Source organism: Wyeomyia smithii, chromosome 3, assembly GCF_029784165.1.
Source record: "Wyeomyia smithii strain HCP4-BCI-WySm-NY-G18 chromosome 3, ASM2978416v1, whole genome shotgun sequence".
In the NCBI taxonomy this organism is placed as follows: Eukaryota; Metazoa; Arthropoda; class Insecta; order Diptera; family Culicidae; genus Wyeomyia; species Wyeomyia smithii.
In genome coordinates, this window is record NC_073696.1 from 194,643,707 (window position 1) to 194,669,515 (window position 25,809).

At 43.3% G+C, this 25,809-nt stretch overlaps 1 protein-coding gene across 1 annotated transcript in view; it reads left to right on the forward strand.

The window, feature by feature from the left end:
• The first annotated feature begins 2,681 nt into the window (after positions 1–2,681).
• The window catches only part of LOC129728970 (uncharacterized), a 30,551-nt gene continuing 7,423 nt past the window's right edge, over positions 2,682–25,809 (forward strand). The window contains exons 1-4 of the mRNA XM_055687444.1: positions 2,682–2,930; positions 3,327–3,620; positions 3,780–4,048; positions 4,117–4,459. Coding sequence (XP_055543419.1) covers positions 2,682–2,930; positions 3,327–3,620; positions 3,780–4,048; positions 4,117–4,459 — 1,155 coding nt within the window. The remainder of the gene's footprint in view (positions 2,931–3,326; positions 3,621–3,779; positions 4,049–4,116; positions 4,460–25,809) is intronic.

A 25,809-nucleotide genomic window follows, 5' to 3' on the forward strand; every position in this document is an offset into this window, starting at 1 on the left:
ATTTATTCAATTTTCGAACAACTGACAGCGATAAAAATACAAATAAAAAAAAACAATACAGTCCGAACTACGTCTATCCAAACTTCTGAGACAAAATACTCAATGGTTAATTTTCCAAAGCGTTTTTTCCGTGATTTAGTTTGATGTGAAACACCCTCTAATCACTCCGACTGGTGGTTGTCTGTTGGATTCCGCTTTTCTGTTTTTAGCAATACAACTAATGGAAGTAAGTGATATGCTTATTGTTTATTGTGTAGTATCCCTAATTGGGTTGTTTAGCTATATCAGTTTTTTATATCAACTGAATAATCTGCATTTTATAAGTAAAACGTGATTAAAAAAAATTTCTATCGTTGTCCTTCGCTTTTCAAATCACGATTTAAAACTGCTCGAAATCGCTGCAATGACAGCTCCCCCATATACCAACTGTCATTGTAGCGATTTAGAGCACGTTTTGCTCAGAAAATTAAACTCTTTCAGATGAGATATAAAAATCGGCAATCCGTGAATAGCTAAACAACCCAATTATAATTCCCTGGAGATGTTGCAACTATGTGACCCTCTTAGCAGTTTTATCATAAGAGATACTTATTCGTCAAGAGGAAGTCAGTATTGTTATGTTTAATGAGAAGGGACGGTAAGTGGAGGGATCTTGAGAATAAACATGACATTTACATCGGATGACCCTGAATATACTAAAATTCTAACCCACGACCACCCGCTCTTCAAAGCGGACTACCTTTTCTGCGATTCGTACAAGATTGGCGGATCCTCAACATTCTTCGCAATTTCTCTCCTATTTTCCTCGACGACACTCCGTTCCTCACAGTGTTGTTTCCAACACCCTGCAACCAGCGACATATCGGTCAGGTACCCCCCCCCCCTTGTCGTTACATATGGCAGGAACAGGTACGGTCTGGTTTCTGATTGCTGTAATCGCTCTATAGAAGCTTATCGTGTCGTGCCTGGTGGAGCAATTACTGCTTTCGCGAAGCCGCAGTCCTAGTGCTCACGTTTTGCACGGTGGTGAACCCTGTTTTCGGCAGCTCTAGCTTCTTGGTAATTCTTCCGCATTTGACATGTCAGATGGATTGCTACTGAGCAATTTCATGAAAAACGGGCAAACAATTCAATCGACCATTTTTGATTCGGCCGAAACTTTGCATAAATTAAGATTTTTTGAGAAAAAAAATATTATTTAATTCACAATGTGTGGGCATCGTAAATCGAATTTTACACAGGATAGCCAGTGCGATTTCTACCAAGATCGTACACAATCATACGCGTCAGCAGAAAGACACCCAATGACAATATTCGATGATTCATCTTAGTTTCATATTTTAATGGTTTTGTTTACTTTGTTAGTGATACTGTATAAATGCCCCTATGATTAGCTTGAGGATGATAATCATCGTATTATGAAAATCCGTTATTTTGTCGCTTAGTGAGAATTATTACATTCTATAGATTTTCACCAGAATTACCTGTTTTGAGCGGTCCGTGTAAAAAAGACCTTGTATTTTTTTAAAAATAGTTATATTTGATATCAATGTGGATTTCAAATGTACTTACACGTGTATTAAATGGTATGTTGGCAATCTATATAATAAAAGAGGTAATCACTCATTCTCGAATCTTCAGTCAAGTTAGTTATCCATGGCTCCAAGTTCATGATTAACGACAGCTATCAATTATATGAAACGGTGAAAAACCAATATACCTTCTCCACAAAAAACGATTCTCGAAGCCGTTCAAGCAAAATGACTATTACCGTCAGTCAGTACTCGAAATAGTTTCGTCCACTGAGCACAACAATGCCGTCGATGGTCGTAGATACATCGTTTCTTGGGCGTCTCCGTCGACATGAGACCTTTTTCGACGTAATCTGGATTGGACATTGGTTCGGCAATCTGTTTGGTTTATCTTTCTTACAATATTCAGACTCTGGCGAATTACCAACATATAAGCGTACCCCGTATTCACTCGTCGTCGCTGCCTTGGTGCAGATATCAGTTTTCGCCTTCAATGTGCGTTTCGATTCCGCAAGCAACCAATCGAGCTCAATCATCTTACGTGACGGTATGCGATACATAATACTTATCGAAACCTCCTTTGTGCTGGTCGCGACGATTCTTAACATACTGTACCGCAGTCAGGGAATGGACTTGTTGATGCAAATTCACGAGTTTGATAAAAAAGTACCTACGATCACAAAAAAATGGACTTTTTCGATTTTAATTGACTATTTCTTCGTCTAGTTCGAGTCTTTAGGTCACAAAGTTAACCTCGACGCCCAGAATCGATGGTTCAATACAGTGAGTGTTTCGACTGGGATGTTGTTGTTCGCCGTTCTAACAATCTCCGGAGTTTTAACCTTCCACGCAAACGGTAAACCACTATTCGAATTTATTCCATCCTTCGGTTGCATTGGTATTATTAACATTATGATTACCACGATGACTGGAAAACATTTTATACTTCAGTACGCAATTCAATTTCGATTCAAGGAAATAAACAACCACTTTCGGTATGTACAAAAATATGTCAAAAGTTGTCAGTTCTAACGTACATCGAATTCGATTATTAGTGAACTTCTACCTACGGATATGGAACATACCAATAATTTCCAGCTTTTCTATGTATCCAAAAATCGGGTATTTCTGATAGGCCAAATTGTTAAAATGGCGGACCTGTACTATGATTTAGTAGCGACGATTGACGAATACAACCGGAGCTACGGCTTGCAGTTACTGATGGTCCATCTAGGGTCATCATGTGTGACCATTTTCAGTGGGTTTGCCATGTATCGTGTGGCCGTTGATATGAACCGGGAAAGCATCTACACTGGTGTTAATTATTTGTGCTGGAGTATATTCTATTCTATTTATCAACTTCGCAACACATTACTGGGTGGAATGGTTCGAACGCAGGTAAGTTAGTCAATGTTTTTTTATAGCCCCACAAATCACTGTGATACCAAGGAAAAATGCCGATATTTTAGGCAATTTAAGCAATTCCAAGCATATAGACATGGACTGATATTTTTATTTAAATTCCGGAATTTGTCAGCCATAATACAGAAAAGCGAAAAAGTTCATGAAAAAGAGCTGTACAAATAAGTCCGACAGCGATTAATGAATGTGGTAATATGATAATCGTGAGAAATATTCCAACTTATAACTACGGTTTCTGTAAAGGTTACACCCGTATCAAACAGCTACCGGCACGTAAATTAATGCTATTTCATTCTATCGATTCGATTGAATCTTATCGCGTCAAAATTATTCCCACGTCGAATATTTCTATTTCCTGCCAGTTGTGGTTAGTCCTTGAAACGATCGGTACTAAAGCGCTGCGCCATGTCGCCGTTCCTCGTGAAACTTCGTCGACACGACACTATTTTCGATATACTCTGGATTGGCCATTGGTTTAGTAACCGTTTCGGCTTATCTCCTCTGGTCTACCGAGAATCTGGAGAGCTTCCCACGTTCAAGCGTGTTCCATATTCGATGATTGTCGCAGCACTGCTGCAAATGACCATTTTTGTTACAAATCTTAAGTTTGACTTCGCGAAAATTCATTCAAATTCGTTTATTATGAGCAACGGCATGCGCTACACGGTATTAATATCGACTTTTTTCTTATTTGGTACAACGGTTTTGAATGCTATACATCGTAAGAAAGCAATGGAGCTGTTGATGAAAATTTATGATTTTGATATAAAAGTATTCAAATCCGGCAAAAGATTTTCAAATATTTTTTATAGCTTTCTTTTCTAGTTGAACCTCTTGGGACATGAAATGGACATGAAAAGTCAAAATCGTTGGTTCAACATGTTAGTTATGTTCACTAGTACATTATTAATTTTTGTTCTTGTAATTGCTGGTTTCTTGACTTACCATGCAATTGATGAATCCGTGCTAGCATTTATCGCTGCTTATTGCAGCGTGAGCTTCACTAACATTATGATCACAACAATCAGTGGACAGCACTATATAGTGCAGTATTCGATACAATATCGTTTCAAAGAGTTAAATAGATATCTGTGGTATGTATATCGTTACCAGTTTGTGAATAGTCTTGTCAAACTAATCCTTTATTATCTGAATCGTAAAGTGAACTTTTGCCAACCGAAATGGAGCAATCTAATAATTTTCGGCTTTTCTACGTGTCGAAGAATCGCGCCTTTCTACTGATTCGCGTTGTGAAAATTGCTGATTTGCATCACGACCTCGCGAAGTTGATCGATGAATACAATGCGAACTTCGGCTTGCAACTGCTGATGACTCATTTGGGGTCAACATGTGTTACCATTTTTAGCGGATTCACGTTGTATCGAGCATTAGTGGATATGAGCAGCGAAAGCATTTACATAAGTATCAATAATATGTGCTGGAGTTTTTATTACGCTGTATATCAAATTTTAAATACAGTTCTTGGTGAAATGGTTCGTTCACAGGTAAGATCGATTGTACTTTACTGCAGTACTAATTGTCATGGTATTGATTTTGGCATTTTTGTTGGGGAGGGATTAGGTTGGCTTTTTTTGTTAGGGAATTAGAATTACGTTGTCCATTGAAGTGAACTTTTGTAATATATTCCAGTCGATTACTATACGTGTCTCCTTGCAAAATACAATGACCAGGACCACTATTGTTGAGTGATCAGGTACCTGCACCGACACGCTCCCAATCAAGTAAAATATGGTTTATGAAACCAATCACCTTCCCAGGATTCAAAGACCAAATCTCTTTGATCAGTAAACAGCCACTGCCAAGAAACCTTGATCTACGTTTAAATAATGCATCACAGCTGCACAGCAGATGTTTCGATGTCTTGCTTTCCATATTACAAAAGCGACAGATATCATCCTGAACCCGGCTTATGTTCTTTAAATGATATCTACTCAGACAGTGCCCCGTTACTAGGCCGACGTTTGTACAAAGAGCCCTTTTGTTGAGCTTTAAGAGGCGATAAAAAAGACGATGTTAACGATTCGAACGATTTATTTAAACTGACTGATCTTTTAAATTGTGTGTTCTCTTATAGCCTAAATATTCCAAAAACAAGAACAATGAATGATATTGTATCAAAGTGGAGAGAATAGAAGTTTGACTTTTATTTGCCCTTATTTTGCTGATCTGATCTGGGAGTCTGGGAGGGTCGCTATATTCCGCCACAACATAATCCGCCCACCAAATTGCGGCTAGAAATTTCCGCACCGTTACGTCCAGGAACATATTCATCAGCCTCCAATGGAACAGGCCGAATTCTTCTCACATCTCGTTTGGAAATTCCGTTCAACGTTTTTACCGCCACCACTCTGACAATACCATCGGTCCCAGGAAATAGTTCGACGACTTGGCCCATTGGCCACTGCTTCGGCTTCTCATTATCGCTGACAAGCAATACGAAATCTCCTACCATAATGTTGGGTGCGCTACGTTGCCATTTGACCATGCGTTGAAGTAGCGAAACATATTCGGATTGCCAGCGTGATCTGAACTCCTGCGTAATGCGCTGTACATACTGCCATCTGCCTAACGAGTAAATTTTATCGTCTAGTTGGTTTATCTCCGGGATATGTGAAGCGGCCTTCCAATCAAGAAATGTGCGGGTGTGAGGGGTTGAGGCTCACTGGGATCATTTGATAAGGGAGAAATAGGACGCGAGTTCATGCATGCAGATATCTGGGAAAGAACTGTGCTCAACTCTTCAAAGGTAAAGCGATTATCTCCTCCTAATTTGCTCAAAAAGCTCTTGGCAACCTTGATGCCGGCTTCCCACAAACCACCATGATGAGGAGATCTAGCCGGGGTAAATAACCACTCAATCCCTTCACTTGTGAAAAAATCAATTACCTGATCGTCATTTTTAGTAGCATTAATGTGCTCGTACAGATCACGAAACTTTTTCGCTGCTCCTCGGAGGTTGGTAGCGTGGTCAGAATAAACTTTATTCGGCAAGCCATAACGACTGATGAACCGAGTGAAGGCAGCGATGAATGAAGACGTGCTTAGATCCGAAACTGCTTCGAGGTGAACGGCTCGAGTTGAAAAACAGACGAACAGCGCGATATATCCCTTTGCAATGGTTGCACCGCGTGTACGGCGACCAATCACGTTGATTGGACCAGCGTAATCGATGCCGGTAATAGAGAATGAAGGTAGAGGCTTCACACGATCTGCTGGTAGCTGTCCCATTTGTTGACGCACCGATGCGGGCCTTGCACGAGCACAATGAACGCAGGCACGACAAACCTTTCTGGCAGCGCTTACTCCTCGAATAATCCAATAACGTTGGCGGATTCCTGCCAACAACATTTGAGGTCCACAATGTAATTGTTCGTAATGATCATGGTGTAGGATGTACGATGAGAGTATCGACTTGTGCGGTAGCAGAATCGGGTGTTTCGTATCGTAGCTCAGGTCTGCTTTTACCCATGCTGAGCAACCTAAGCTGGACAGCTAAAGCCATTGGTCTCCCCGGGACCGCCGTTAGGCATTACTTCAGGGAGAGGGCCCAGTTAGTTAACCGTTAACTAACTGGGGCACGTCGATGGTTTCCCGTCGATTGGTGCCCTGCAAAATACTAACGATCTGTGATGCTGCCGTGATGACCGCATCCCAGATTTCCCTATTTTCGCACATCCTACGCACTATATTCTCTGGCGTGGTGTCCATCCCACTTATTGCCAGCATTTCGTACCGTACCCGCTTGAAGCGCGGACATGTGAAGAACACATGCTCTGCGCTTTCTTCCGCACCCGTACAAGCGGGGCACATAGGGGACTCGGCGTACCCGAACCTATGCAGGTACTGCCTAAAGCAGCCATGGCCTGACAAGATCTGTGTCAGATGGAAGGTTACTTCCCCATGGCGCCTATTAATCCAGCCTGCTAACTCTGGAATGAGTCGGTGTGTCCATCTACCTTTTGTAGTGTTGGACCACTCCCGCTGCCACCTGGCCATTGAGGATGACCGTATGGTGTTGCGAATACCCCTCGTGTCGCGTTGGTCGAAGCACTCTACATCCTCTTTGACGATGATGCTGATGGGCATCATGCCAGCCAGGACGCAAACCGCCTCGTACGACACTGTTCGGTATGCGCACGCGACCCTTAGGCACATTAGCCTGTACGTACTCTCGAGTTTGCCGCGATGGCACGAGGTACTCAATACCTTGGACCACACTGGTCCTCCATACCTGAGTATGGACGTGGTCACGCTAGCAAGGACTTTGCGCCTGCTGCTACGAACCGCCGAGCTGTTTGCCATCATGCGAGATAGCGCTGCCACAGCCATGGAAGCTTTCCTGCAGGTATAATCGACGTGGCTCCCGAACGTGAGCTTGTCGTCGATCATAACCCCCAGAAGCTTCAACGAGCGTTTTGAGGCGATAGTGCATGTACCGGCACTAATCGATGCCTCCTGCTCAGACTTTCTGTTTTTTACAACAATAACTTCAGTCTTATGGTGCGCTAGCTCCAGTTTCCTGGAGTGCATCCAGTTTTCCACTACGCGTATTGATAGCGCGGCCTTTAACTCTACCTCTCTAATAAACTCGCCATAGAGTTATGTCATCGGCGAAGTCCACGATCACCACCCCTGGAGGGGGTGTTAGTTTTAACACGCCGTCATACATAGCGTTCCACAGTACCGGACCCAGGATGGAACCTTGCGGTACACCTGCGGTAACCGGAACGCTTTTATGATCCTCGTTTGTGTTATACACTAGCACTCGATTCTGAAAGTAGTTGCCCAGAATCTTGTACAGCGGCGTCTCTGTAGCGCTAAGGCTATGGAGTCCCAGCTGGCACTGTTAAACGCGTTCTTCACGTCAAGCGTGACGATCGCGCAGTAACGAATGCCCCTCCTCTTGCGTTGGATTGCAACCTCAGCCGTTCTGGTGACGGAGAGAATTGCATCCACCGTGGACCTACCTTTTCGAAAACCGAACTGGTTGCTTGATAGACCGTTCTCACTTTCTGTATATTTCACCAGTCTATTGAGGATTACCCTCTCAAGCACCTTGCCCGCCGTGTCCAGCAGGCAGATTGGTCTGTATGCCGATGGGTCACCTGGTGGTTTCCCAACCTTCGGCAACAGCACCAGCCTCTGGCGCTTCCACACGTCCGGGAAGAGGCAGTCGTCGAGGCATTTCTGCATGACCGCCCTGAACAACCCGGGGGCTTCTTTGATGGCCGTCTTGATGGCCAAGTTCGGGATTCCGTCTGGTCCCGGAGCCTTGCCTACCTTCAGGGAGTTTGCGATCTCGATCAATTCATCTTCCGTCACCCTTACCGCATCGTCAGCCTCTGCACGGCTGCCGTCACTCATGGTAGGTGGTGACTCGTCAGCCGGAGGCCAGGGACTTGGTTCGTGGCTTGGGAAGAGGCCCTGAATGATCGTTTCTAGCATCGCTGGTGATTGTTCGGCCGGGGCTAGCGCACCTCTAGTCTTGGTCATAACGATCCTGTAGGCGTCACCCCACGGGTTCGAATTGGCACTGGCGCAGAGCCGTTCGAAACAGGCTCGTTTGCTGGCTCTGATTGCGCTCTTAAGCGCAATGCGAACATGAATGCGACACCGCGTTCCGCTCTTTGCTCGTCGGAACGTGCGCGTTGCATCCTCCGTCTTGCACGGAGGCATGCATTGCGCAGGCCTGCTATCGTATCGCTCCACCAGTATGTCGCTGGCCTACCCTCTCTAGGCGTACGAGACCTAGGCATCGTGGCGTCGCACGCCCATGACAGCATCGAATTTAGATGGTCCAAATCCGGGAGCAGTTCACCCCCTTCGTGCTTCCATCTAATTGCCTGCCCAAAAACATCTGCATCGAAATGCAATGTTTTCCAGCCGTAGAAGGATGAAATATTGGCCCTACTCGCTGCTTGCTTCCGCACGCCTACCTCATAGCGGATCGATTGGTGATCGCTATTCGTGTAGCTGTCGTCTAACCTCCAGTTCGTGATCAGTCCCGGGCTGCAGAACGTCACATCGATAATCGATTCGGCACCGTTTCTACTGTAGGTGCATTTTGTACCAACGTTAGCCAAGTCTAAGTTGAGCTTTGCCAAAGTTTCCAATAAGACCTGGCCCCTCTGGTTTGTACAGCGACTCCCCCACTCGACAGCCCAAGCGTTAAAGTCACCCGCAACCACCAACGGCCATAGGCCCGTCAGTTCCACGGTTGCTTGATCGACCATCTGCGCGAACGTTTCGGTAGACCAACTTGGCGGAGTATAGCAACTGCAGTAGAATACTCCATCCACTTTGGCAATAACGTACCCCTCTCTGGAGGTCGACACAATCTCCTGAACCGGGGACCTGCCTGTCGTGCAAATGGCCGTCTTCCCAGACTTGTCCGATACCCAGTTACCGTTTCCGGTTGGGATACGGTATGGGTCCGAGACGATGGCCACGTCCGACAACGACTCAGCAGCCGCTTGGTGTAGCAACTGCTGCGCCGCATAGCAGTGGTTCAGGTTTAACTGTATCACCCTCAGGCCTGCGGCTTAGTAGCCGGCCGTGCAGCCGGACACTTGGGGCCTCCCATGGCGTGTTTGGCGTCCCGTTTACCGGTGCATACCAGACACTTGGGAGGTGCACCGCAGTCCCGTGCCTTGTGGCCTGCGCCACCGCAGAGGCGGCATAAATTGGAACTGTCGGGCCCTTTGCACGACCAGGAATCATGCTCCCGCTCAAAGCACCTGAAGCAAACGTCAGGCTGTTGGAAGGTGCCCAGAGGACAGACCGACCAACCCACCTTCAACGTGGCCTTCTTCAGGGCCTTGTTACCCTCCGCTAGTGGAAGCTTTATGGTAGCAACCTGGGTGCCGGCCGGGCCCCTGCGGAGACGAACTGCCTCTGCGGTCACTACCACTCCACACTCTCGTTCGAAGGCTTGCGCTATGTCGCACCCTTCGGTGATCTCGTCCAGGTTTTTAAGCTGGAGAGTCACTTCAGGAGTGAGGGCTCGGATTTGAACCTCCTCGCCTAGCACTTCCTGGGCCGTCTTTTTATAGGCACAGCCCTTACCCTTCGCCTCTTTGCGGAGTTCGAGGATCATCTCGCCGGTGCGTGACCGACGAATTGACCTGACGTCCTTGCCGAGGTCTTTGAGCATGGGTTCGCCTCTCATGGCCTTCAAGACTTAGACGCATCGGTCTTGAAAATGAGCGCGTCACCCTTGCTCCGCCTACTCACCCCTTGCGGCTTCTTATTGCGGTCGCCGCGCTTCGCGCGTCGTTACCGCTTCTGCCGCTTCTTATTCACCACGGTGGTCCAATCCGTGGCTTCGCCGTTTGCCGGTTCGCCGTTTGCCGGTTCTTTGCTCGGCTGGACCGACGAGCCAGCTTCCTGGCTGTCACCGAACAACCGCCTTCGTTGCGTCCTGGGGGCCGTTTCCCCCGGAGAGCCCCTCGCACGTTTGCCAGTCGGTTCAGTTGAACAGACTTCGGCAAACGATGCTGCAGCTGTTTGTGTGTATTTAGACACAGCTGCAGCACTCCCTTTTTTAGGCTGGTTGAGCCTCGCCTCTAGCGCGAGTGCCTTGCTTTCGGCATCGTTAGCCCGTTCAAGGGCTTGCGAAAGCTCGGACTTCGCGCTGCAAACGTTCATACGTAACAACAGAAGACATTGTTTCAGGTCTTTTGATATGTTGCTACGTTCGTCCGTGAACTTGAGTATTTCATCAAGTTGTACGGACACCGCCTCCACACTTGGGAACTTATTCATGTGGCTTTCTACCGCAGAGAGTAGCATAGCCACAGATATCTGTTCCCGCTCCTTGGCGGTTTTAGGTGTTTCCACCTTGCCACCAGTCTTCGCCGTTCCGGTTGGTGCTGGCTTAGGCGTGCCCGCCTTTGCCCCAACTCGGAATTCCCCTGTCGGTGTCGCAAAAGGTGTACCAACCTGTGCGCCGCCTTTACCGGCATCGGCCAGTCTCGGTGGAGACCGGGCGATGCCTCGCCTGGCAAACGGGTTTACTAACCCGTCCGCCCCATCCACTACCTTCGCCTCTTCGTCGATTTTATTGGTAAACATTTTGGTTAAAAGGGTCCCCTCTTCCAGCCGCTATCCTTGGTCATGGTGGAGTGGTCGCCTATATGGTCCCATGGTGGCCTATGCCGGAGCAGTGAGGTCATGGCTAGTGAAGGTCGCCATAGCCCCTCATGAGCAACTATGACGCCTCCCGACCGGCGTAAGTCAGGAAAGGGCATCTGATCCCACTCCTGCCTGATTCCCATCAGGCAATGACCGCGGAACGTACTGGAAGGCCTGCCAGGTTTTACGGGACGGAGACCCCTGCAGCCGTATGCCACCTCGCCGTTTCAAGCCGTTGTCACACGACTTTACTAAGGGAGCTCGGTGCAGGTGCCAGCCCTACGTCGTGGTATAAAATCGTATTCCCTCTCAAAAACCTAAAAACACAGCGACCAGTAAACCATAATTGGGACCTTACTGGTATCAGCCCCAATAGGCAGGTTAGTGAATTTGGATGATGGGAGCGATACTACTCGCTCCGTCGAAGCTGTTTACGGGTGGCCGTGGCTTTTACGGGGAATCGACTGCCCAATGCCCGAAACCCCACCACTCCCTAGGCAAGCTTCCGCTGCCGGTCCAGGACTAATTGATGCTATCACACACCTATCGGTGGTCACACACGCGTGCATGGCCTCGACGGTCGCCAGGCGTCGACCCGTGGTGGCCTGCAGCTCGGCCAAGCGCTGCTCAGGTCTGACTGCTGTAATCTTTCGCCCACCCTGAGAAGATGATTTTCATCCAGGAAGGGTTTTAGCTGATGAAGACAACTGGATCGGCTGACATCTTGACCGTGATTAAGCTGGTTAATCTCCTTCCAGTGCTGATTCTGAACATGTTGCAAGTAGACGCGTAGAGCCCTGTCGATTTCGTGGGATGTGAGGCGGTGGGACTGCCTATGATCACGGTATTTAAATCGCAGCATTCGAGCTGTAATACGCAGAAGAAACATTAAGTTCGGGTAATATCTTGACATAATCTTGTCGAGAAACTGATTTTCATATACGGTTAAGCACGCAACAGCCACCACGCGCTGCTCTTTCTCCACCTGTCGTTGTTGTATGGCGTTAAGACTATCGGATATGTCATGGTGTTGGATGTTAGAATTCTCGTTCCAAATCGGCCCGTTCTACCATAACGGGTTAGTTGATATTTGAGCGGGAAGTGCTCCTCGTGAAATTAAGTCTGCTGGGTTGCTATGCGTGTCGACATGGTACCAGTTGATGACAGGAAGGTGGTTCACGATTTCAGCTACTCGATTGGCGACGAAAGTTTTCCATCGCGAAGCGCCACCCTTTATCCACGCCAGGGCCACTGTTGAGTCGGAGAATGCTCGTATTTCGTGGAACGCCAAGGAGAGTGCCGCTCGAACGTTTGCCATTAATCTGGCCAGAATCCGTGCTGCTTCCAACTCCAACCGAGACAGTGTTGTCCTTCCGTTACCAACCGGTGCTATTCTCGATTTTGCATAGAGCAAATGTGATGATTTCCTATCGTCTTTGTAACAGACTCGTAAGTAGATGCATGCTCCCATGGCCCGCTCGGAGGCATCACTGTAGCCGTGCAGAAACATACGGAGGGTTCCAGATGAGTCGATCACGCGTCGTGGTACCTGTAAGAAGTTGAGATCGGAAAGACTTTGGACCAACTTTTACCAAATATCGAGTAACTCACCGGGGGGAGTTTCATCCCATGCCACCTTCAGCTCCCACATCTGTTTCATGACCAGTTTCGCCTTCACGATGACAGGGGCCAGTAAACCAAGCGGGTCGAAGAGGCTGGCGATTTGTGATAGTATGGATAGAAGGATCTTTGTTCGGATATAGGAAAACTGGAACATGTCGCTGCACGGCTGCCAGTGGATGCCGAGGGCCTTGATGACTTGTTCATCGCTTATTCCAATCGAAATTTCTATCTCCCGATCCGCAACCGAAACACCTTCTAGCACCGCTGCACTATTAGACGCCCATTTACGCAGATGAAAACCACCGGAAACAAAAATAGTAGACAGTTGTTCGCGAAGTAGCACTGCTTCTTGCTCGGTGTCAGCACCAGTCACCAGTACGTCGTTCACGTACATTCCCTTTTCCGCCTTTTCTACCGCTGCTGGATATCGCTGCCGATGTGCATTCAAAAGCTGTTGCACACACTTCGTTGCCAGGTAAGATGCACTTTTGGTTCCAAACGTCACCGTGTTTAATACAAATTCACTAACTGGCTCGCTGCTGGACCATCGCCAAAGAATCCTCTGGAAATCGCGATCACAATCATGGATCCTTACCATGCGGTACATTTGTTTAATATCTCCCGCAACCACAAAAGCCGGAATACGGAAGCGAAGCAAAATATTAATTAGCGAGTCCTGTAGGACTGGGCCAGCCATGAGTACATCATTGAGAGATTTTCCGCTAGTGGTTTTTGCCGAAGCGTCGAAAACGACTCTACATTTTGTAGTAGAGCTTGCTTCCTTTATCACGCAGTGATGGGGAAGGTAAACGGTGTGATTGGTAGCGGGAGACTCAGCACGAGTCATATGTCCTAGTTCAATGTACTCACGTAGGAAAGCATGATATTCCTGTTTCAAATGTGGATTTTTCTGCAGCTTTCGCTCAATGTGTTCTAAGCGCCTTGCAGCTATCTGGCGCGAGTCGCCAAGTTGACTCGGGCTGTGCAAGAACGGTAAGCGAACGGTGTACTGTCTGTCGGCATTTCTAACAGTGTGCCTTGCAAAATGGTCTTCACACTGTTTTTCTTCTTCACTAAGATGGGCTGTAGGAGGCACGTACTCCTCAAGCTCCCAAAATCGTCGCAACTGTTGATCGAGTGAATCATCTCCTGATGCTTTTAAGCATGTTGAAGCGCTTGCACGCGCTGGTGTGGTATTTTTGTACCGTCCGGCAACCACCCATCCAAACTTTGTGTTTTGAAGCGTAGGTAAATTATCATCAGAACTGAGACTAATTTTTCCTGGCTCAAGAAGCTGAAAAAATAGTTCATTTCCAATCAGGATATTGATTTTACCTGGTCGATGGAAGAGAGGGTCTGCCAGTTTAATAGACTCTGGGATAGACCAACCATCGATGTCTGCCGGTTTTGCTGGGAGAGTTTTTGTTATTCTCTCAAGCACCATGCACGGTACCGAGGTGCGATAATCCGTACATCGGGTTGCTATAATAATTTGCACGCACTTATCAGCATGTGCTGGTGTGGAAGATATACCTTCGAGGTCCATATCTGCATCCATCATTTCAAGACCGAGTTCGTTGCAAAAACTTTCGCTGATGAAGCTAACCTGAGATGCGCAATCTAAGACAGCTCGACAAGCATGGGTCGACCTTTCTTATCCAAAACATTGATTGCCACTGTTGCTAGAAGGACACTGGACGCATCTATAGGAGAATTTGTCTCGAGAGCAGAGAGTAACGATTGAGCGGCTGGATTGCCACCAGTAGAGGCAGCAAACGACGTAGAGGGTGTGTGGTGGAAGTTGGGGGCTTCGAGAGCAGCATGCAGTAATGTGTGGTGACGTAGACCGCATTTTCGGTAATTACTTGATTTGCATGTTTCACCGGGATGCTTCTTAAAACAGTTTCGACACAGCCTATGCCGATTAATAGCAGCTAAACGTTCATCAGGGCTCATATGAATGAACTTACCACACTGAAAGGGCATATGCGCTGATTTGGAACAGATATAGCAATATGACGATGAGTTAGTAGCGACGAATGCGGTACTCTTTTACGGTTGCTTCAATTGCGGCTTGGAGAGGACGGCGTTTCGCTGTTTATCCGTTTGAGCCGATTGTAATGCAAAACAACGCGAATCGAGAAACTTTAGCATACATTGCAGAGTGATTTCATTTTCCTGCATGTCAGCAACACGTTGATACCACAACTGCCTAGTTTCTGGATCAAATTATTTATATATTTTACCTTAGTTGTCTTTTTACTACTCTTAATTCGTAAAAACAACTGGTTAATCTTTTTTGCACCCAATTTTCGTTTTCTTTCCCCCTCACACTGTTCTGCAACTTTTACTTTGGTTAGAAATTCTGGGAACCCAAAGGGAAACTCTTTGGCCAGTTTCAAATGAAGGGAGTAGCACTCTTAAAAGCCTGAATTTGATTTACTATGAAGAAGTTTTATACTATTTTTTATCCATTCCAATTCCATCTTCTTAATGAGAAAAGGAGGAGTTAAAGTTCTAATTTTAATCTCATGACTTTTGGGAGTCAGTCGATATTTGACACATTGCTATGTCTTTATGGATTCTTGCTATTTTCGTCTTCAACCCCAAAAACTTATTTCTCTCGAAAGGCTTGGGTGTCATTTTTTTTTCTGTGTGGACTCATCACTGCGACCAGAGCTTAGATCTATTGTGATATTGTCCAGGTGTTTTCTGTACTCCGCACTTCATATTATTAGCAGTAACACTATTGAAGTAAATGATACGCTTATCATTCATATCAGTGCTTGTGTGTGTAATTACCTTTTCGTTTCAACCTTACTGCTCTACTATACCGAGCCTCTGTCCATCCTAACAATATCACCTATTTACAATTCCCTGGAGAGAACTTTCATATGTTACTCACACCAGTTTTATTATAATAGAGTCTTATTTCTGTTAGGGGGAGAGTCAACAGGGGTACTGTAGAATCCAGATTGAAGGAAGGGTACGTGGTGGGGAGCCTGAGAATAAACCCTTGCCTAAAGTCCTTTGACAACCAAATGGTCTGATTCTACTAAAATTCGAACCCACGACCACCCGCTTACCAAAGCGGACTCTGCAACCTTGCGGCTACGGAGCTCCCCGTTGGATGCCATGTTAAAATTTATTAACTTTAAGCGTTGAAATACGTACACTACCCGTCATAAGTTTGGAATCGCTTTACTGAGAATCGCAACACCCAGTTTGAATATTGCAACGCCTCCCGAAAAGTTTAGCATTACCTGGAATAGGCGGATATCTCGTGTTTTTGACAACCTAGAAAGTTGCGGTTTTCAGCAAACTTGTTCCTAAGGTCAAAGGCTACTGTATGGTGGCCAATTCAGTGTGAAATTCTACCGCTATGTGGCGCTAGTTGGCACACAATTTGTCGTACTTTGAACTTAACTAATCTCACGATTCCGACCTGCTAGAAAGTTGCGGTGTTCAGCAAACTTGTTCAGGATGCTTAGGGCTTCTACATGGTAGACAATTTAGTACTGAATTACCCCACTATGCGGCGCTAGGGTACATGTAGTTCTTCGTATTCAACGCCGTATAACGTATAACGCCGCATGTGTGTTCCAAACTATTCCATTGAGGCTATTTTCATTACAATTCAGTGTCAACACTAATCAAAAACACCCAGTGTCCTAATTGAAATACGACTTCGACAACTTCGGCAACCACCAGGGCGAATGTTTTTGACTTCGTGTATACATTTCGGGTGTCTGCTCGTTGGATAGGGTGTACACGCGTCTAAAACGCTAAACGCTAAACCCACATTAGCGGAACTTTCGCTAATCGCTATCTTTTTAATATGTAAATAGTCATATCGCTATATTTATTGCTCATGTTTTGTAAGATTTGGACCACTTTGATCTGTTTTGGTTAAACAAACGAAAACAATTACTTTTTAAAGCTATTTACAGTAAGAGGTTCATGAAACGGTATTCATATTTGATTTTGTAAAAACAAGAATAACAGAAGTTACTTAGCTTGCATTGAAAATAGATACTCTTAGGAATGTTTTCATGAAAATTCAATTATTATCTGAATCGAAAAAGTAGAACGAAAGTTGTCATAATTTCAAGCGCATTGCAATTTTCCAAAGTTCTTGGTGTGCCAAAAATTCAATCTAGACCTTGTGCTTGTTCTTCAAAATGCTCCTGTGGCTTGTACGATAACTGGAACTCCATTCTAGGGTAAAAAAACTGACAAAAGTAACTTTCGCAGTAAAGTATGTTCATCTTTCGAAGCAATTTACGTACGCCATCAGCAATTCACAGTTTTTCAAATGTTTCTACTGTCGCTACTCCACAAAATTTAGCGAATTAGCGATTAGCGTTTCGAAGGCCAAAATTTTAGCGACGCTAACAGCAAATATATTAAATACCAATATAGTTCACTTACGTGAAATTATGAAGACAAATTGAAAATGACAGACGCGTTAGTCACCTTTTCGACCGCTAGGTGCGCCACTTCTGATTTTGTTCTACACGACATGCGAAATAGAGTAACTTTTGACAATAATATTACCCTAATGGGTACACTGAAAAAAAATCACATTTTATTGTGAAGTGAACTCGGCCGAATATTTCATAATAATAAAGTTCACCTATGCATAAGCAAAAACATCATATCAAGAAGACTGGCATCTCTGGATCGATCCCATACAAATGACAAGCGTCACATCAAACAGCGCACTCCATCTATTAAAGGTGGAAGTTTGCATCGCTGCGAAGACAGAATGGGCGTATGTTGTGGTCAAACCTGTGCGTTCGGCTTGCATTCGTATAGCCAGTAGACACACTAGCATGCATCAGTTCTACTTTTACTCGAAAGAGCGCTGCCAAAACTGTCGCTCAATCTCAGGCAGAGTTCCCAGTCTTCTTGATATGATGTTTTTGGCATAAGGCAATCCATGGGTGGTGTTCCACGGTTTGTACGTTTGTCGACCTCCGACAATATTTTGAGTTGTAAAATGGCGACTTCCGGTGACTGGGAAACTGCCGAAAATGACCAAATACCACCTAATATGGGTGTTTTTTTAACCAGAATGACGCTCAGAGGCCAGAAATTGTCTCGAAATGCCAGTTTGAAATCCAAGATGGCGACTTCCGGTTTTTGAAAAATCAGACAAAATTTTGAATTGTAAGATGGCGACTTCCAGTGATTGGAAAACAGAGGAAAATGACCAAATACCACCAATATGGATGTTTCTTTAACCAGAATGATGCTCAGAGGCCAGAAATTGTCTCCAAATGCCATTTTGAAATCCAATATGGCGACTTCCGGTTCCTAAACAACAGTGGCAAAAGACCAAATAACACTCATTATGGGTATTTCCGGGATTGTTATGATGCACTGAAGCTACAAATCGACCTCAGATAACATTATGAATTGTAAAATGACGACTTCCAGTGAATGGGAAACTGCCGAAAATAACCAAATAACACCCAATATGGGTATTTCTTCAACCGGCCGATTTCCATCCAATATAAGATGTTTCGATAACAGAATGATACACAGGAGCTAGAATCGACCACAAACAACATTTTGAATTCTAAGATGGTGACTTCCGGTTTCTGTAGAACAGCCGAAAATGACTAAATAACACCTATTATTGGTGTTTCTTTAACCAGAATGACGCTCAGGGGCCAGAAATTGACTCCAAAAAAATAGCCTAAAGGGACCAAATACCACCCAATATGAGTGTTTCTTTAACCAGAATGATGCATGGAGCTAAAAATTGACCTCAGACACCATTTTGAATTGTAAGATGGCAACTTCTGGGAAACAGCCGAATACTACTGCATATGAATATTTCCGTAATCGAAATAATGTAAAGAAGCCAAGCATTGACCCTGGACACCATATTGAATTCGAAGATGACCACTTTCAGTTTCTGGAAAACAACGAAAATAACTGAATATGAGTGTTTTCGGAATAGAGGTGATGTACTAAAGGCAAAAGTCGAGGATGTTGTCATTCCGATAAAACCAATAATTTCGAACGATATAAACAAATCGCAAGTAATCAATAAATTTGGAATGTTGAAAATTATTAAATTAAACACAAAAACAGGCGGGAAGAAGTTTGCCGGGTCAGCTAGTAAATACATAAATATGCTGGTTAAAGCAAAGCTGCAAGTGACGAATACGAAGATTAGAACTCGAGAGCAAAAAATTCGGAGGGATGAAAAAAACAAAAAAATACTTTCAAAACGAAGAAAACTTAACATTAAATAATAGTTTTTGCATAACAGTTGTTATCACTAATTATGTTAGTTTTGTTGAATATCTTTTATATATAATATAATAAAGCTTTTAAATCAATTACAACATGATATGTATCCATACTTAAATTGTTAAATTGATAGAACATTCAAGTGTTATCTAAGCTAAAAGTTGCACAACAACCATATACGACTATTGACAACAATTGTGCGGTTTCTCCTTTTATCTTTTTCACGAGGTAATTGAATTATTCATTTAATTGTACACTTCGTGGCCTGATTATTGAGCTTGAGCTTGACGGCCGCACATTTCGTAGTTGCTTCCCGTGATGGATCTGAGCTAGTGAAGTTACACAGGGAACCACGTATATAGCAACTTGGGATTAGTTTACCATTTACACGTCGTGGCCTGATTATTTGAATATTTCTTCTCCGTGCCTCGATAAGCTACATCTATTATATTATCAATATTTAACTCCCGGAATGGCGTTAGCTTCACATACAAACAGTATACGCACGAAATCTGCAACATATTTTTTTCTGTGAAAGTATGAAATTGAGTCTCCTAAATCTAAAATTGAGTAAATTCAGTTTCGTGTGTGAGAATGTCACACGCTCACAGAAATTCAACAACAATGCACAGTGGTACAGTAAGGCAATGTAGGCGGACACGAGTTTTTCGATGCGATTTTGTGGTTTTAGAGTAAAATTTTTTTCTAAGAACTTGTTTCTTATATTTAGTCTATTTTCTATGTGCAAATGAAAATAAGGGTGGTTCTGAAATCGACTAAATGAAAAAACTAACTTTTTATTTGCATAAATAAATGTATACATTCATCGGCACAGTTGTAGATTAACTAATTTTAAGCAACTTTCGGTATTTCTTCACAATATTTATACAATATTTGTTCTATCAAATGATACCAAAAAATATTACAGTAACTGTTCGCTAACTGGGTGCTGTTTAACTGGGCTGCTTTTTAACTGGGCGTTCGCTAACTGGGCTATAGCCCAGTTAAAAAGCAGATGAACGTCAAAAATCAGCGTTTGGCATGTTGCTGTCAAAACGAGATAGGGGCACATGAATAGTAAATTGAGATTGATTTTTTCAGTTCAATGGATTCTGGTTGTCGTTACACATGCGATCCATTACATATTCATCTATTTGTTTCCAGGTCAAATAAATGTTTTATGAAAACAACATGTTTCCAGGCAACGGTTAGTGCAAATAAAGCACACGCAAGGGTAACAATTTATTTTTTCTCATTATCTGTTCATCAATCAGGATTTTTAGTGTATTTGTTCAAAACATTTTACAATTTTCGCTGAGAGTTTTGCCTAGCGCCATTACATCGAAATCCCCCTCGATATTTGACGACATTTGAAATGTCAGCCCAGTTAGCGAGCGACATTCGTTAACTGGGCTAGGCCCTCAGCCCAGTTAGCGAACGAACAGTGTATTTATGTTTGCCCTAAACGGAGACATCAATATATCAAAAGGGCCTATTTTTAAAATAGAAATAGTGAAAACCCTTCATCTGTATAATATATCGACAATGTTTTTTCGTCAAAATTGGCGTATTTTTGATTAAAGTTACCGAAGAAAACTTTGTTTTTCAATTTGAATTGAAAAAATAGAGCGAAAAGACTGTTTTTGGAAACCAAATTTCATTTCTACAAAAAAGTTATTTTACAAAGTTACTTAGAATTAGTTGGTCTACAAGTTTGCCAAAGAATGTTTTATTTCGTTGAGTTTAGGACCACCCTAATTTTCATTCGCACATGAATCGAGGACTATGTCTAAGAAACAACTTTTTACAAAAACTATGGCTTTAAACCGCAAACCAAAATCGCAACGAAAAGCCTATGTCCGCCTAAATTGCCTTACTGTACCACTGTGCAATGAGTTTAGTTACCTTTTTCACCACAAGAGGGGGTGTTCCCTGTCTGTATTCACGGGAATATATGGGAAATTCGAGAGTGAACTATATTGTTATTTTAAGATATTTGCTAACAGTTTCGCTAACCAGCTCAAAAAGTAGCGGAATCGCTAAATCGCTAACTGAATTTTAGCGTCGCTAATTAGCGAATTAGCGGAATGGTGCCCACCACTGGTGAAAAGTGATTCGTGCCGTGTCAAATAAATGTTGTGTGAACAAAAAAAAGTGAAAAGTGATAGAATTAAATAGTGAAAGTGGATAAAAAGTGTAATGTGTAGTGTAAATATTCTATCAAGACGCTCGATCAGAAGTTGGTGAATTTCAGTCAAATCCGTTCTGTAGATGCTGAGAACAAAAAACACGGTTTCGAGAGAATCGCTGCAAATAGCGTAATACTCACTATACTTGTATCCAAAACATGCAAAATATATCTCCAAATTAACCTTAATCAATAGTCAAAAAACCCGAACACATCACTTAACTTTAAACATCCGAAAAAAAATTGCGAAAATTCGAAAGCATTATTCAATGAATAATTTATTCTACATATATTTTTGGACAGTTTTTGCCAAAAGTGCATTTTATGCAGAAGGATAAAATTGTGCACGCCGTTTGGGTTGCTAGCGACGTACCGCCGTGCAAGATTGATGATTAGTCCGCCATTTGGTTTATTTTTTTTTCTCATCGATCTTTATCGATTTTTTTTATGTCCAATCTAATTTTACATAAATATAAAACTTTATTTTTCTGTGCGCTTTTTCAACTCAAAAGGTGAAATGTTATTAAAGCCACAAACAGCCGATTTAAATCTACCACTTCGAATTTTTAGAAGCACAAGACTCGGAAAATAGATAAAGCGCTCCCTGTGAAAACGCTGTTTTATGTTTGCTGCGGTGAAGCAAACATAAAGTAGTGTTTTCAGAGGTGACGCATTAACTGATACCAAGTCCTGTGCCTTTGAAAATCCGAAATGGTGGCTCGAAGTCGGCCATATTTGGCTTCAATCCCATTTGGCCTTAAGTTGAAACCTCTCGCAATCCATTGTGTCTAGTGCACCAACACTATCGTGTTTTCGGTGTTTATGTATACGTGAAGTCTATGTATGCGATGTTGTATGTATGGATGAGGCCTGTAATAAATATCCCGCACGTTATTTTGTCTACCTGTCAAACATTGTTTACTAATTTTGCCGAAAATCAATTCACCTTAGATGGCAATTGAACCCATTATGTGTGATGATGTGCATTGGCATTCAAAGACGCTCAGGAATCTTAACTGTTTAAATATTATTCCAAAATATGGGATAGCCTCCCGTGTGGACGCATCGTGCCTTCCACACGGCGCAATTTTTTTTGTGTCGCCTTCTTTCTGCTTTCTATTGGCGAAAGTGCTGGCAACGCCGTGTTGTATCATTTTTTGCATACCGGTTATTCGAGTTTTGATCGAGCTTCCGAGAATGAGTGTTCCGCTGTATGCTCTTCTGATGCAAGAATGTCGTTCAGGGCTGCATTTTGTTCTTCACACTCACCTCTTGAAGTAATCCTCCACGGATCTGTCACAGCCCAAATCAAGGGATCAGGAACATCGCGTTTCGCTTTCTTTTTGATTTCCCGCTGCAAGGCAGCTCTACGACGTTTAGTGCATCGGCCCATTTTCTCTAGCGACAATACTTTTCTAGTTATGTTTTTGTTTACACTGTTTGGTTGTCGTCAAGACAACCATCGCGAATAACATTGTGGCCAGTTTTGCGGTTGAATAGATTATCTTAAAAATTAACTGAACGAAACTTTAACTGCAAAGTAGAAAATGGAACAACTTTTGAATGTTTTCAAAATATTTCAGTTATTCCTTTGATTACTTCAATTGTAAAAGTAATTAGAACAGGGTTTTTATGCAATTACTCAACAATGAACAAAATATCATGAAATCGAAACTTCCAACACTGCACTCATGCTGATGCAATAAAGATGTGTTGGAAGACGGTTTCGTTTTTGCGTTGTAATTAGGGTTAATTGACAAACAGTGGACCACCTGGTACATAACAATATCGCACGCTTAGCCTTGGGGCTAATAGCGGTTCGATCAACTAGATTAGTTGAGAGAATTCGTTATCGATATTGTTTTTCTGGCACATTTTGCATGTGTAGGATAAGTACAACGATACACCGTGCCCCAGTGCTGAGTCGAGAAAATTTTCAGCTCGAAAAGATCCTCGACTCGATCGGGAATCGAGCCCGATATCACAACCGTGTGGGAGAGCTAGCCGACCGACATCGCTAACCACAGAGTCACGGGGACCACGTACATACGATGGCTGATTTGACCTGGAACATACGATGGCTGATTTGATGCGATTTTATTATCTTGTCCATACGAAGTTGTTTTTTGATTTGTCATCATTTTTAATAAACAGTTTCATGTGAGGGGTGTTTTCAAACAAGAAGTAGGTATGTAATATAGATATACAATTGGTTGCACAAATAAAGATTCGGAATGAAAAATCGCTAAAAACCTCGAAGGGTTCCACTCTAGGCTGATTTACCCTACACACCGGAACCATTTTGTAAACAAAAATGATGTGATAGTGAGGTGACTACGAAGTGAAAAAAATTCATTTATTGGAATAAATTTACAGTTACCGGTAAATTGAAACAGTTTTCGTGCTAAAATCTTCAATCGGTAGGTGAATAAACAATCTCCGAGTGTAAATTAAAAATATAGGTAATGCAGCTACAGTGAAAGTGGTGAAAAAAACTGATTTAAACCAGCCTTGCCGAGCGGTAGCATTTTTGCCTAGTGTGATGGTGGACCAACTGCACCCCAACAAAATTGCAGAAATCTTTTGAAAACATGTGAAAATCATAGAGGTAGCTATCAAATAGTGAAGATACCATTATAATGATCTTAAAAAAGCAAGATTTTGAAAATTGGCGGAGGTTGTTAGTGGATTTAAGTAAAAATTATGATTCGCTGGTTGAAAGTGAAAGTTGTAGGTGTGTGCGACGTGTACGTATAGCGTAAAATTGATGAGAGAGTGTGAGAGAGGATCCGGCCATTTTGGTAGCCATTATTGGATTGCGAATCGTTCAACCTTAAATGGCTTTTGAATGAAATTTAATCAATGTGGTTTTTATACTGAGGACACGAGTTTTTCTAAATATTACTGCGATGTAAATGTACTTTAACTAAATAAAAGGATATCGCCTTTACCATAGTGAAATCTAACTTCATGTTTATCAAACCTTGAGAATAAAATTTAATATAAAACCAAGTTTGAGCATTTTAGTATACCTCCACTACTGTAGGAAAATAGACATTATCATAAAATTCTCATTTTCTTGAAACTGAATGCATTCTATATGTTCAAAATTGTTTACTATTGAACAAAACAATACAGTAAAGTCTGTTTAACACGGTTTTGTTTTACATGGTTTCATTTTACACGATTTGAATATTGACAATATTCCAACAACACGATTTTTTTACGTCGTATTCTCAAATGACGCAATTTTTTTACACGTTTTTTGCACGATTTTTCGTCTTCGCGTAAAGTTGTTACAGTAAGTAACAGTAACGGCAATGGCTGTATTACACTCTTTGACAAAGCGTCGAATATTTGTCACTTTTTGACAGATAAAAATTTGGTCAAAAATAATTGTTTGTCACTCTAGAATTTTTAAATGTGGCATCCAGAATACGTATGAATCCACTATTTCGCGAGCATCCTCGTCGACAGCACACATCCAACGAGTGCGGGGCCTTCCTCGAAGTCGACGGCCTCTATCAGGATTTCTGATAAATATAGTCTTCACTATTCGTTCTTCCGGCATTCTAGCTACATGCCCAGCCCACTGCAACCTACCGTGTTTTATCCGCTTAACTATATCCGCCGATTTGTATACCTGATGCCCACCATTTTCTAGTTTGCCGCCAAGGATTAAATGCAAAATGCTACGCTCAAAAACACCAAGAGCTCGCCGATAGGCCTCTCTCAACGTCCATATTCATGACCATAGAGAGCCACGGGAAGAATTAGTGTTTTATAGAGTGCAAATTCAGTACGGGCAGACTACGGGACCTCTGCTATCCGCCTTTTTATCTCACGGCTAACCACGTTGTTACATATTACCAATGTACCCAGGTAAATAAATTCGTCGACTACTTCAAAAGTTTTCCCATCTAACACTGTTTTGGGAGAGGTTATGATGAGCCCTATTCTTGCAGCTTCCCTCCTGACAAGTCCAAAGGTCTCTTTCACTGCTCTACGGTTGATACCAATGATGTCGATACCGTCCGCAAAACCTAGAAGCATGTGAGACTTCGCTTCTTTTCACGCCAGCACTCCGTATAGCACCCTCCAATGCGATGTTGAACAACAAGTTTGACAGCCTGTCTCCCTGCTTTAATCCTTCTGACGTCACAGAGTCCGATATCTCACCGGCTATCCTGACGCATGATGTAGAGCAGTGGTTCCCAACCTTTTTGGCTCCGCGGCCCCTTTTGCTAAACACAAAAAGCTCCACGGCAGCCTTTGCGAAGCACAGAGAGCTCCGCGGCCCCCCAAAAGAATTTCTGATACAAATTTTACAATACGAGTCTGCGTTTCTCATTCTCATATCGTCCTGCGAGTCTTATTTATTTCACATCTTGGTCCTAATCGTAGAAGAGTTCAAAATCTGCTTTCACAGAGATATCTAGGAAGAAATTTTAACTCACTGTCAAATTTACCACGAGCTTCACGGCCCCTCTAGATGAGCCCCGCGACCCCCTTACCGGCCGCAGACCCCTGGTTGGGAACCACTGATGTAGAGCTTCAAGGGTGGAACGTATCAGCCAAATTAGTTTTGTTGTCTTGTTCGAGCATAATTCTCGACTTTCTTGT